Below are 12,184 nucleotides of genomic sequence, written 5' to 3'. Positions count from 1 at the left end.
TTTCACAACGGGCTGAGAGCAGGAGCTGAGCAGCAGACAGGTCAGAACCAGCTGCTGCGAGTCCTTTCCTGGGAAAGGCTTCGTTTTCCATGTAACCTCAAGGGCTAAGTTATTAAACTCAAGTCTTATAACCCTGGCTCTCCACAGCAGTCTGTTAGGTTCCAGTTGGACCATTTAGGATAACCTGGATGGTGTCTTGGCTCTGTTGTGACTCCAGGAGGTGGCCAGTGACAAGAACCAGCTCAGGGCAGGGGAGGAAGAGCCCAAAGGATTCCCAGCGATCTGAGAGTGGATGGATGTGGAAGAGCTGGGATGTCAGCGCTGTGATGTGCAGGGTGAGGAGCACGAGAGGACTGGGCTAAGGAGGACAGTTGTCAGTACTTCCAGGGATGCAGAAATGAGGGCTGACTGCAGCTCGCAGGGGGAGCAAGGGCAGTGCTCAGCCTCTTGCTCTGCAGGTTCCCTGCTGGGAATTTAACCCATGTCCTGTCCCTGCTCCCAGAAGGGTGAGCCAGGCCCACCTCTGGAGCAGAGACAGGACTCGGCAAGGTTCCCAGTGCCTGGGAAGTGATGGAGCTCAGTGATGAGCTGAGTCTGATGGGTGAGGAAAGGCTGTGTCCTCGGCTGCTCCCAGAGCCCCGAGCCTGTCCCTGTCCCACTCAGTCGAAGTTGTAGTAGAGGCAGAAGGCGAAGAACATTGCGAAGATCTGGAATGGCAGAGGCGGGAGAGGGTCAGCCCCACGGCAGGGCTGGGCCAGGCCGGGCCTGGCTGTGGTTGGAAGCAGAGAGGGGCTGGAGGGTCCCTGGCCTGGGACCATTGCTGTGCCCCTCAAGGGACCTGGGCCAGCTGTCCTGGTGCTGCACAGGGACACCAGGGCAAGGAGACCCAGGGGGAGCAAAACAAAGCCTCCCCTGTCCCTTCACCTGCCCCATCTGCAGTGGAGAGTGGGCTCTGTACCCTGAGACAGACCTGAGCCCCTTTGTGCTCTCCTTGCCTGCTGAGCAACCCCCCTGCCACAAAGAGGGGACCCTCTGCCTGCCCTGTCCCCAGCCCCCCTCATTACCTCAACACCCAGCACGGCCAAGCTGCAGGTCCCAGGGAGGGAGATGTACCTCTGCAGGGTCCTGCCGAAGGTGGAGAAGCAGCCCTGGGGCAGGGAGAGGAGGGAGGGGCTCTCTCGTGTTCCCCGTGGCCACGGGGAGCCCAGAGCGGGACTGGGGGGTGGGGGGGTCTTCTGTGTGGCAGGACGAGCTGAGGACTTTGGGAGCCCTTGGATTGTGGAACCACAGCCAGGCAATGTCCCAGGCTCCTGTCCCTCATGCTCTGCTCTGTGAGCCTGGGGAGGGCTGAGGCTGAGACAGGGACATGGACACAGCAGAGCTGTGCCGTACCTGCTCGTGGATGTAGCCAGGGCTTCTGTCCTGGCACTGCTCCCAGCCCAGGAGCTCTCCTGCCTGCAGAAGCCCATTCCGGGCACAGCATGCCCGTGGCCATGGCGTCCCTGGGTGCAGCTCCTGGAAGCGGGAGCCGTTCCCAAAGTCTTCAGGTCCTAAAACGCCACAACACGAGAACTGGAACAGAAGGGAAACACCATCACCGTGGTCACCTTTGGTGGATCCTGTGTGTGCTCCACACACCCCCAGGAGCCTCCCAGGTGCTCACCGTGACCATGAGGGTGTTCCAGGCTGTGGAGAAGACCTCAGCACCCTCGTCCCCACCATAGTTCCTCCGCAGCTCGGACAGGAAGCGCTCAGGTTGGACCTGTGGGATTGGTGCCAGGGCTGGGACTGTTCCTCTCCCACTCTGCTCAGCACCAGCTCCTTTGGAGGGGAGTTGGGCACCCAGTGGACACCCCCTCCCCCCCTGCTTTGAGGTTTGTGTTGTGGTGCTGGTGATGGAGGTGAGGGGAAGGGTGTCCCCACACCAGCCCCAGTTGTGTGGTGGACTCTGAGCCATGGCCATGGTGTGACAGAGGGAGGCTGGCGACACTGGGGACGGTGCCAGTACCTGTTTCCAGTGCACCAGGAAGAGAACGGCCCCAGCAAGCTGCATGAGGAAGACGAGGCTGACGAGGATGAAGAACTGGAAGGCAGCAGGTGAAGGAGTCAGAGACCAGCCCGATCCCACAAGCAGCTTGCTCACATTACCCCTGCCCTCCTCTACACCAGCCCTGCCTGTGCCCTGCATCCTCGAGACGAGGGATGTGTGTGAGGCTCCTGGGAACAGATTCCACTTCTCTGACCACTGTGGCTGCAAGGCCAGGGTCAAAAACAAGCACTGTCTGCAAGGGACTGGGGATGCTGAAGAAATGGGGGTGTTGGTGCTCAAACAGGCATTTCTGCCCCTCACCAGCAGTGGGGATATCTTAGAAATGCCATGTGGGGCAAGCCAGTGGCTTCAGAGAGAATTGACCCCACTTAGTGGCTTTATAAATCCTCTGGGCTCTAAATCGAGACTCACAAGATGGGGAGTGGATGGTAGGATGTACAGAGGATGAGGAACACCTGCACCCTCCACCACCCTCCAGCCCATGACTCCTGCCCCCAGTGCCTCTGCCCACATCCTGCAGCCCCTTCCCACCCATCTCCCTCCCTCACCAGCAGCAGGAGTGGGCGGCTCCGGCGCAGGGCCCCGCAGCAGCCCAGGAAGCCCAGCAGGGACAGGGCGATGCCCACGGCCAGCAGCAGCCACGCGCCTGCACTCAGCACAGCCCTGGCGGCCACGATGTCCTGGAAACCAGCCGGGTCCACGGCCACCCAGACTCCCACGCCCACCAGGCATGTCCCCCCGGCCTGCAGGGGGAGGTCCGGAGATGAGCATGGGGTCAGGGGATGTCCAAGGCTTGGTCCCCTCCCTGGGATGGGTGTCACCCACCCGAGTCAGACGGAAATGTCACCCCATGTGGATGGGGGATGTTTGAACCCTTGGTCCCCTCCCTGGGACCGGTGTCACCCACCCCTGAGCCAGCTGGAGATGGCGCTCCCCAGGCACAGGTTCTCTCCACCCCTGCACCCCACGGGGCCCAGGTGGACTCACAAACACCAGCACGTTGAAGATGAACATCAGGTACTTCATGCAGCTCAAGACACCCATGGGGACACCGGGAGGGGGGACACGGCAGTGTTTGTCCCTATGGAGGGGAGAGCAGAGCCCTGGCCACAGCCAGCCCTGATTTGTCCTGGACCCCATGGCTCCAGCAGAATGTGGGGGGATGCAGCCTCCCAAAATTGCCAGATCATTTTGTATCCCCACCATCTCCCATGACACCCCAAAAAACCTGTTTCCTCTCCAAATTTGTGTCCCCTCCCAACCACATGTCCCCTTCAAACCCCATTTTCCCAGTCCTATGTCCCCTCCAAACCCTCTGTCCCCACCAAATCCCATGTTCCCTACAACTCCCGTGTCCCGTACAAATCCCATGTCCCCTCTAAATCTTGTGTTCCCTTCAGCCCCCACACCACTCACCCTGTGGGGACAGCGGGTGACCCAGGTACCTCCAACCTTCCCTGGTGCTGCCAGCACCTAGATAATATCACGAAGGTCAGAAAATCCCTCCCCCCTTTCCACTCCAGCAGCCCCCAAGAAACCCCTTCCAGCGGCGAGGACATGAATGATTGATGGGGAACAGGATCCACCATTGTGCCAGCGGCAGCCGGGAGTCTCCGGCTCTTCTCAGCCAAGGAAATGAAACCTGTGGGCAGGGAAAGACGAGCCGCCCCACCGGGCCGGGGTGACCTCGGCCATCAATTATTGCTGTGGCCATTCGGGGAAGCCCTCAGCAGCCACAGACGGGACCCGTGCGCGGGCAGGTGGGGCTGTTGGGACACAGGGACATCCCAGATGGATGACTGGGTCTGTTCCCTCTCGTTGCTGACTTTAGGAGCTCTCTAAACACAGAGTCATGTTAGAAAGGAGATCTTATTTATTCTGCATCAGGTGCAACGAGGAGGTTTCCACAAATCAAGCACACCAAGGGGTAAAAAGTTAAATCTTTTCCACAGTAAAACTTACATGAACCCGCCTATCTAAAGCATATTCTTCGCCTGCCTAATACATATTTATTTTGGTGATGTGACTTTACCCAATGCTTGAAACACAGAGTTCCGGGGCAGGTAATTCAACTCGAAGGCATCACCCCGGGCACGGTTCCGGTGCCACCGCAGCCCCGGGGCCCCTCGGGGCTGTCCCGCCGCGCCAGCAGGGGGCAGCCGAGCGCGCGGCCACAAAGCTGCGCCGCGCGGCCAGAGCGCCTCCTGCCGGCCCTTCAGCCGGGCGGCTCGGCCAATCGCAGCGGGCGGCGGCGGGCGGGGCGGGAGGAGAGAGAGACAGACAGCGGCCTGGACCAATCACAGAGCGCCATTCCCAGGGCGGGGCCCTGCGGGAGCGTGGCCCCGAGGCCGGAAGCGGCGCTGCGCGTTCCCGTTCCCTCAGCGTTGCTTCCGGTGCCGCCGCCGCCGCCCGCGGGATGTAGCGGCCGGTGAGGGACGGGCGGGGGAGCGGGGGGTCCGGGCGCTGCCCGGGGCGGGCGGGGCCGCTGCTTCCACACCACCGGGGAGAGCCCTGCCGCCGGTTCCCCCGGTTCCAGTAACTCTGTGCTTCTTCCCCACCCAGCGCGGCGGCAGAAGGACGCGGAGGGACCTTCACCGGCTGCCTCGGAGCCGCACGGAGCCGCCGCCCCGATGGCGTCCCGCAAGGCCCCCGCCGGGGCGGGCAGCGGGCTGGCGGCCGCCGGCCGGGACCGGGATCGGGAGCGGGAACGGGAACGGGAACGGGAACGGGAACGGGCGCATCTGGAGCTCGCCGAGCTGGGGCCGCTCCTAGAGGAGAAGGGGGACCAAGGAGGCACCGGCGCGGCCAGCGTGAGCCCCTCCGAGACCCCCGGGCGGGCGGGGATCCAGAGCCCGGCTCAGGCTCCTCGCTCCGCCCCCGCGGCTTATCCCGGGAATCTGCCCGTTATCCCATTAATAGCTGGGGGAATACGGCTCCGTGTCGTTCCTCGGTCCCTGCTCCCAGCCGGCCCAACCTCTGCTCCTGCCGAGCAAGCGTGGAGCTGGGATAGTCCGGGGGTCACCGGGATCGCTGTGTCTGTGCCGGGTGTTCCCAGGGTGTTTCCAGTGCCTCAGCATTTCCACAGGGCTGGGAATCACCTTCCCGAACCCTTTTCCGTCTGGGCAGAGCTGGAGCTGTGCCGCGACCCGGAGCGTTCCCAGCTCGGAGCCGCTTCTGCTCGGCTGGGCCGGCTCGGGTTTCCCGTTCCAGCCTTGGTTGTAGGGATGAAAATCCCTGGCGGTAATCCCGCCTTTCGACAGGATAAATCTGGGATTAGCCCGCCCCGGGTGGGTCAAGCAGCAGCGTGTTGCATAAACGAGGGTGACCGGCGGGTCCTGCCCGTCCCCTCGGAGGGATGAAGCCCCAGGTGCTCTCAGAAGAGCAGGGATGATTCCTCTCCTGGGGGCTGGAACGGCTCCTTCCCGGCTCTTCTCCCCGCAGGCCGAGGACCCGCCGTGCCCGGCGGCCCGCGAGGAGGAGGAGGAGGTGGTGCGGGTGCTGACCCTGCCCCTGCAGGCTCACCATGCCATGGAGAAGATGGAAGAGTTCGTGTACAAGGTACTGGAGCCTGCGGCGATCCCCCGGTCCTGATTTTGGAGCAGATTCCCCAGTCCCAGGGCTCGGGGTGATGGGATGTGTCCAGATAAAGCTCCACGCGGCCGCAGTTGGCTCCGGCTCTGCTGCGCTGCTCCCAGCAGCGTCTCCCGGGAGCGGTGTAGGACGGGGCTGGCCGGGATGGGGGCTGGCCCAGCCACGGTGGGTGAGGATCTGGGAGCAATCCCGCTGTTCCTGCGGGCCTGGGTGGGGCCCGGGAGCACCGCAGGGGTGTCACCCAGTGCCTGCAGTCACTGTGGCTGCTGTGCTTCTTCCTTGATCAAACGGGAATTACCGCAGGGAACAGACTGTGGGTGTGGAAGGGTTAAAGCTGAGGGTATGAATCGCCCCTGACTCCCTGGAATCACTCCCTGGGGCGACCAGGAATCACTCCCTGGCTGGGCTGGGAATTGCTCCCTGGGGGTGGGGAATCAGTCCCTGGGAGGACCTGGAATCACTCCTTGGGGGGCTGTGGGGAGCAAAGCGCAGGGTGGGGGTGGCTCACAGGGTCCCACAGGGCACCTCATGTCAGAGCAGCCAAACTTCCTCTCCCCAGGGAGCATCCCAGGGCTGGGCTGTTCCCCGTGCCTTTGGGGCTCTGGGCTGCCCTGATCCCCTGGTGCGTTGCAGGTGTGGGAGGGGCGCTGGCGCGTGATCCCCTACGATGTCCTGCCCGACTGGCTCAAGGACAACGATTACCTCCTGCACGGGCACCGGCCCCCCATGCCCTCCTTCCGCGCCTGCTTCCGCAGCATCTTCCGGATACACACCGAGACGGGCAACATCTGGACACACCTGCTGGGTGACTGGGGGAAGGGGCAGCTCTGGGGCTGGAGGGGCTCAGACCCTGCATTAGGGTCAGGACAGGCTCGCTGCTGGGTCCTCTCCATGCCCAGGGCTCCCTGTGTGGATCCTGTGCATGCAGTAGGAGCGGACATGGAGTGCCTGGAGCTCCTAGAGCCCCTTGGGAGAGAGGGACCAGGGCTGGGCTCAGCCACTGCAGGAGTGGGATGAGGAAATGTGTCCTGGACAAAACAGGGAAGCCTCAGAGGGTGTTCCTCTGAAATGAGTCTGGAGGAGGCCACAGAGATCCTCTGGGGGCTGGAGCTCTTCTGCTCTGGAGCCAGGCTGGGAATGCTGGGAATACTTAGCCTGGAGATGAGAAGACTTCAGGGGAGACCTTAGAGACCCTTCCAGTGCCTAAAGGGGCTCCAGGAGAGCTGAAGAGAAGCTTTGGACAAGGGCAGGGAATCACAGGACAAGGGGGAATGGCTTCCCAGTGCCAGAGGGCAGGGTTAGATGGGATATTGGGAAGGAATTCTTCCCTGTGAGGGTGGGGAGGCCCTGGCACAGGGTGCCCAGAGCAGCTGTGGCTGCCCCTGGATCCCTGGAAGTGTTCAAGGCCAGGTTGGATGGGGCTTGGAGCAGCCTGGGACAGTGGAAGGTGTCCCTGCCCATGGTAGGGGATGGGAATGGGTGAGCTTTAAGGTCCCTTCCCACCCAAACCCGTCTGGGATTCCATGACCCTGTGAAACACAGGGGTGCTCAGTAGCTCTTTGCCCTGTGCCTGCCCCTTCCCCTGACCCCAGCCCTGCTCGTTTGCACTAACAAGGCCTCAGCCAAGGACCCACTGTGGGCCACTGAGCACCCCTGGGATACATCCAGCACCTCCCAGAGCATGGCCAGGGCTGTTCTCATCGTGGCTCTGCTGAACTCTCCCACAGTCCCCCTGACTTCCCGCTCCATGTGTTCCTGCAGGCTTTGTTCTGTTCCTCTGCCTCGGGATCCTGACCATGCTGCGGCCCAACATGTACTTTATGGCTCCTCTCCAAGAGAAGGTGGTGTTTGGGATGTTCTTCCTGGGAGCAGTGCTGTGCCTCAGCTTCTCCTGGCTTTTCCACACTGTCTACTGTCACTCAGAGAAGGTCTCACGGACTTTTTCGAAGTGAGTCAGCATGAGTGTGGTTGTGTGGTCTCCTGGGAGGTTTTTGGGTTCTTGCAGCACTTCCTCTTGGAAAGCACTGCACTCCCAAATGTTTTATCCTTGGGGGAAGGGAGCATCCACCCAATCCAGCGTGGAACTGAGGGGGAGCCACAACAGGGTTCTGGAGGGCTCTGCCTGAGCACCTTAAATCTGCCAGGTCAGGGGTCTCAGGTGCGTGATAAAGATCCTGGGGCCCTGCAGCTCCCAAGGGAACAGGACCCTGGCTTCCAAGGGAACAGGCTCTGTGCTCCCAAGGGAACAGGCTCTGTGCCCCTCGTAGGAGTGAAGTGAGGAGGAGTCTCGCTCTCACTGGGCAGCTGGGGGCCATGGCCAGTTTGGTAGGTCCCAGTTTACTGGATGCTTTTAAAAACCTCTCTTTTGGATCCAGTTTGGACTGAAACCAAATGGAAAGAAGGAACACAAACAGGATTCCCAGCAGAGTGGGAAGGCTGGTCAGTGGTTTATGCCTCTTCCTAGGCTGCTTCAAGAGTCAAGCTCCCGTCAGCCTTTGCAGTGAGGCTCTCAAGTGACATTCTGCTCCCACATGGCTATTAAAGGCATTCATTTGGGTGCTGCTTGCTGGGAATCTTGCCCATCCCCTTTGCACAACCCCCAGAGACCCCATGGGATCCTGTCTCCAGAACAAACCCAGCAGGAATGCCCTTGTGTTCCTGGGAAGGCAGTGGGGGAAGTGCAAGTGCTATGTTTTGGTGGTGAGATGAGTGGAGGATCACAGATCCATGTGCTCAGGGATTTGTTCCTGGTGGTTTGAACTCCAGCCCCCTCTTGCCCCCTCCTACATGCCCAGGCCCTTCCTCCTGTCGCACCTGGCCCTGATGGGACCCCAGCACACCCCTCCTGCCTGTGACTGCACTCAGGTGCAGGCTGGGGAGTTCCCACACATGGAGAGGGTGGATTTTGGGGCTCACCTGTGGCTCTCTGTCGTTGCATCCTGGCTGCAGGTTGGATTATTCAGGAATTGCACTGCTGATCATGGGGAGCTTCGTCCCATGGCTCTACTACTCATTCTACTGCTCCCCACAGCCAAGACTCATCTACCTCTCCATCGTCTGTGTCTTGGGTATCTCTGCCATCATCGTGGCACAGTGGGACCGATTTGCCACGCCCAAGCACAGGCAGACCAGAGCAGGTAGGAGCTCCCTCCTCCCCCGAGTCCTGGGAGGCACTTTGGGCAGATTCCATTTGGGAAAGACTCTGGGCATCTGGTGGGTTCATTGCCCCCCTGAGCAGCACAGCACTGCAGGGAGCAGCCTCCTGCCTTCTCTTGCTGTGCTGGGGATTCATCTCCTGAGCAGAGCCTGGGGTTTGGAGTTTAAGGATAGCCCTCGGCAGGCTGGGGCTGTGCCTTTTCCGCCTTCCCTGGGAAGCAGTGGCAGCAGGAACCTGCAGCTAGGGCACAGGAGGAAGACATCCCTGAGCTCTTCCCTGCCAGGGACACGCTGGCTGGTCCCTGCCTTCCTGGGGGTGGAGTGGGGGGCTGCCTCCAGCCCCACACCCCAATTTACCCCCACAGCAGGACCCATCAGCCTCTCTGAACACCAGAAGACACGTCCCTCCCCAGCTCCCAGGGGGCCTGAAGCAAATGTCTGTTGGAGCACTGTCTTGGCTACATGAGTGAGGAGAGACCACGCTGAGCCAGAGGCCACCTGAGAGCCCTCAGATGAGGGCAGGGGACAGGCAGGACTCACATCCCCGTGGCTCCTCCCCACTGCATCCTGTGCCCCCAGGACGAGCAAGATCCAGCTGGGTGCCACCCAGAGCCTCTCCAGGCCAGTGTCACTGTTGTGCCACTTGTTCTCTGCCAACTCAGCAGAGGCCAGAGTTGAACGTTTCAGCTGCTGCTGAGCTCCTTCCTCAGGAGCTCCAAGAAATTACTTTCCTGGAAGGGGTGGCTGTGTTCCTGGTGCAATCCAAAGGGCTGGCACCTTCCAAAATGTCCATTCCCATAGCCAGGAGCGGGAGCTGCTGCAGTCCTGCATAAGAAATACTGGGTGGATTCACCCAGCGAGCACAGGGGTGCTTTGCCTGGGATGTGGAGCTGTGGATCCCTCGTTTTGTGAAGGATAAGTGCCACGAGGATTGGAGAAGTTTAAGGAGTGTTTGGACAAAGCTTTCAGGCACAGGGTGGGATTGTTTGTGGGTCTCCTGTGCAGGGCCAGGAGTTGGATACAATGATCCTTATGGGTCCTTTCTAGCTCAGGATATTCTATGAATCCAATGAAGAAAAGCTGCTTCCCTAACACAGGATGAGGGTTCAAGGGGAGTTGGTGGGAGGAGCAGCTCCCCTTCCACACTGAGCTCCTTTCCCTGACCTCCTCTCTGGGCCACAGGCGTGTTCCTGGGGCTGGGGCTGAGCGGGGTCGTGCCCACCATGCACTTCACCATCGCCGAGGGCTTTGTGAAGGCCACCACGGTGGGGCAGATGGGCTGGTTCTTCCTCATGGCCGTGATGTACATCACGGGCGCTGGGCTCTACGCCGCCCGCATCCCTGAGCGCTTCTTCCCGGGCAAGTTCGACATCTGGGTGAGTGTGGGGGTGAACGGGGTGCTGGGGTCAGGAGAGGGGGCATTGAGTGGCTAGAGGCTGGGGGTGTCCTGCTGTACCTCAGCACATGCTGGCAGGCATACCTTGAACACGTGTTGGCATGGGCAGGGCAAAGTACAGGGTGGGAATCACTGCTGGGAGCAACAGAGCGGGGAGCAGAGGGCAGAGGGCAGTCCTGGAGCAGCGAGGAAGAACAGGAGGAGGTGTTGACAGTGTTCCTGTCCCCTTTGGTCTTGTCTAAAGGCTTTTTTGCTTCCCTGCAGTTCCAGTCTCATCAGATCTTCCATGTGCTGGTGGTGGCTGCAGCCTTTGTCCACTTCTACGGGGTGTCCAACCTGCAGGAATTCCGCTACGGCCTGGAAGGGGGGTGCACAGACGACTCTCTCCTCTGAGAGCACCTGGTTTTAGTACAAGCTTCCTAAGTGCTTTTTAAACTCTTGTCTTTGCTAAAATCAAAGGAAGACTCAAAACCATTTGGGGTTCTTGGTTTTTTTTTTAAAGAAACAAAAAAATAAGAAACTGATAAATCCTTTAGCAGTTGTTGACCAAATCCTCACCCCCTTCCCCACGCACTGCGCTGGGGCTGCAGGGGGACTCCCGCCTCCTCCAGACTGTTTTAGCTGCACCGGGATCACCTGCTGCTCTGGCAGCACAGGGAACAGCTCCCTGCTCCTGCACAGCCGAGCACATCCTGCTCCTCATGCACCAGGAGTTCTGCATATCCCCCATGGCAGTGCCTGGCTGGGGCAGCCCCAGGCATGGGCACACACTCATGTAATTTAAAGTTTTAATTGTCCTGTTTTGTTTTGTTTTCCTTGACAAAGTAATGTAAACATAAATGAAAGAATATTTAATATTTAATACTAAGCTTTAAAACGATGCGCTGCCGCTGCAGTCCTCAGCTCCCTCACTGTCAGGAGGAGGGAGGAAGGACGGTGTAGGGAATGTAGAGCTGCTGTAGCTGATTGAAATAAAAAGGTCAATAGTTCAGTGTCACCGCTGTGTCCGTGTCTGGTTTTGGGGAAGGGGGAGAGAGGGCTCTGGGCACCCCCAGGAGCAGGGCAGGAGCGCCCTGGGGCCATGGGATTCCCCCTCCAGCTGCGGTGGAGTCTGGACTGGGCTGGAATAAACGGGAAATTGAGGTGGTGTGGTGATGACAGGGCAGGAAACCCAGCCCTGGCTGGTGACAGCTCCGGGGCTGTGACTTCCCTTGGGGCTCAGCAGGGCAGGAGAGGTGTCACAGCCTGGGAAGGGTGGGGGCAGCGCAGGACCATGCCAGAGGCTTCTCCTGGAGCACAGGGGACAGTGACTGTCAGGGTTTTAGAGGGGCAGAGGCCAGCACAGTAAAGCCCAGCTCAGGCAGCTGAAGGCCACTGCCCGACCTAGAGGTGAGGGAGCAGTGTGGGCAGAGCCACCACAGCCCCTGTGCCACCTGTTCCTGCCCTCCCCCACAGGTGGGGGCATCCTTTTGCTGAGCTGTTTGGATGTGGCCCAGCTTTGGAAACCCCCCAGGCTGGGGCTGGAGGGAGCCCCCAGCACAGGCAGCAGCAGGTCCTGCATCCCCCATCCCACCCGGGCAGAGCCTGACCAATCCTGTATCCCACCTCTCACCCAGGCTGAGCCTGCTCCCAGACACAGCACTGCTGGCAGAGGTCACCCCGTGCTCCAGGAGGTGACATGGGTGAGTGTCCACCCCGTTCCAGCAAAGCTCCAGGATGCACAGCCAGGCCTGGAAGCAGCAGCCTGGAGCTCCACATGGATCTGAACAACACCTGACTGCTCCTCCTCTGGAGGTTGGGAAAACACCAGGGATTTGAACACCCAGGTTTGGATATTCAGGGAATCTGCAAGTGTAATTGTCTCTCAGAGCACAGACACTCACCTGAAAACAGAAAAGACACCACCCGAGTGACACAAATAGAGAAAACTGCCTTCAAAATCTGCCCGAGGAACCAGGGAAGTGGCAAAGCAAGACGAGCCTCTACACACA

General features: G+C 60.3%; 2 protein-coding genes across 3 annotated transcripts; one reads left to right on the top strand and one right to left on the bottom strand.

Annotated features, from left to right (window-relative positions):
• Positions 1-659: 659 nt before the first annotated feature.
• LOC138099042 (tetraspanin-18-like) lies at positions 660-3,094 on the bottom strand. The gene is made up of 7 exons (XM_068996064.1): positions 3,038-3,094; positions 2,599-2,793; positions 2,009-2,083; positions 1,664-1,762; positions 1,393-1,572; positions 1,065-1,148; positions 660-707 (listed from the first exon to the last, which is right to left on the bottom strand). The coding sequence occupies exons 1-7, from the start codon at positions 3,092-3,094 to the stop codon at positions 660-662; spliced, it is 738 nt and encodes a 245-aa protein (XP_068852165.1).
• Positions 3,095-4,382: 1,288 nt separating this feature from the next.
• ADIPOR1 (adiponectin receptor 1) lies at positions 4,383-11,190 on the top strand. 2 transcript variants are annotated; one of them, XM_068995609.1, is made up of 8 exons: positions 4,383-4,478; positions 4,613-4,860; positions 5,492-5,608; positions 6,275-6,446; positions 7,403-7,589; positions 8,591-8,778; positions 9,980-10,173; positions 10,458-11,190. In XM_068995609.1, the coding sequence occupies exons 2-8, from the start codon at positions 4,681-4,683 to the stop codon at positions 10,584-10,586; spliced, it is 1,167 nt and encodes a 388-aa protein (XP_068851710.1). In that variant the 5' UTR covers positions 4,383-4,478; positions 4,613-4,680; the 3' UTR covers positions 10,587-11,190. The 2 variants fall into 2 exon arrangements, with proteins under 2 accessions (XP_068851710.1, XP_068851711.1); XM_068995610.1 differs by lacking the exons at positions 9,980-10,173; positions 10,458-11,190 and adding an exon at positions 9,163-9,972.
• The last annotated feature ends 994 nt before the right edge of the window (positions 11,191-12,184 follow it).

Source organism: Aphelocoma coerulescens, chromosome 26, assembly GCF_041296385.1.
Source record: "Aphelocoma coerulescens isolate FSJ_1873_10779 chromosome 26, UR_Acoe_1.0, whole genome shotgun sequence".
NCBI classification, from domain to species: Eukaryota; Metazoa; Chordata; class Aves; order Passeriformes; family Corvidae; genus Aphelocoma; species Aphelocoma coerulescens.
Note: the sequence above shows the minus strand (reverse complement) of the source record. Positions and strands in the feature narration are given on the sequence as shown.

Bases quoted from the DNA above. Each gene is read 5' to 3' on its own strand.
- LOC138099042 (XM_068996064.1), bottom strand. From the start codon at position 3,094: ATGGGTGTCTTGAGCTGCATGAAGTACCTGATGTTCATCTTCAACGTG. The intron at 2,084-2,598 runs GTGAGGGAGGGA...GCTGCCTTCCAG, and splicing joins GCCGCCCACTCCTGCTGCTG to TTCTTCATCCTCGTCAGCCT. The intron at 708-1,064 runs GTAATGAGGGGG...CTGCCATTCCAG, and splicing joins TGGCCGTGCTGGGTGTTGAG to ATCTTCGCAATGTTCTTCGC.
- ADIPOR1 (XM_068995609.1), top strand. From the start codon at position 4,681: ATGGCGTCCCGCAAGGCCCCCGCCGGGGCGGGCAGCGGGCTGGCGGCC. The intron at 5,609-6,274 runs GTACTGGAGCCT...GGTGCGTTGCAG, and splicing joins TGGAAGAGTTCGTGTACAAG to GTGTGGGAGGGGCGCTGGCG. The intron at 10,174-10,457 runs GTGAGTGTGGGG...GCTTCCCTGCAG, and splicing joins CGGGCAAGTTCGACATCTGG to TTCCAGTCTCATCAGATCTT.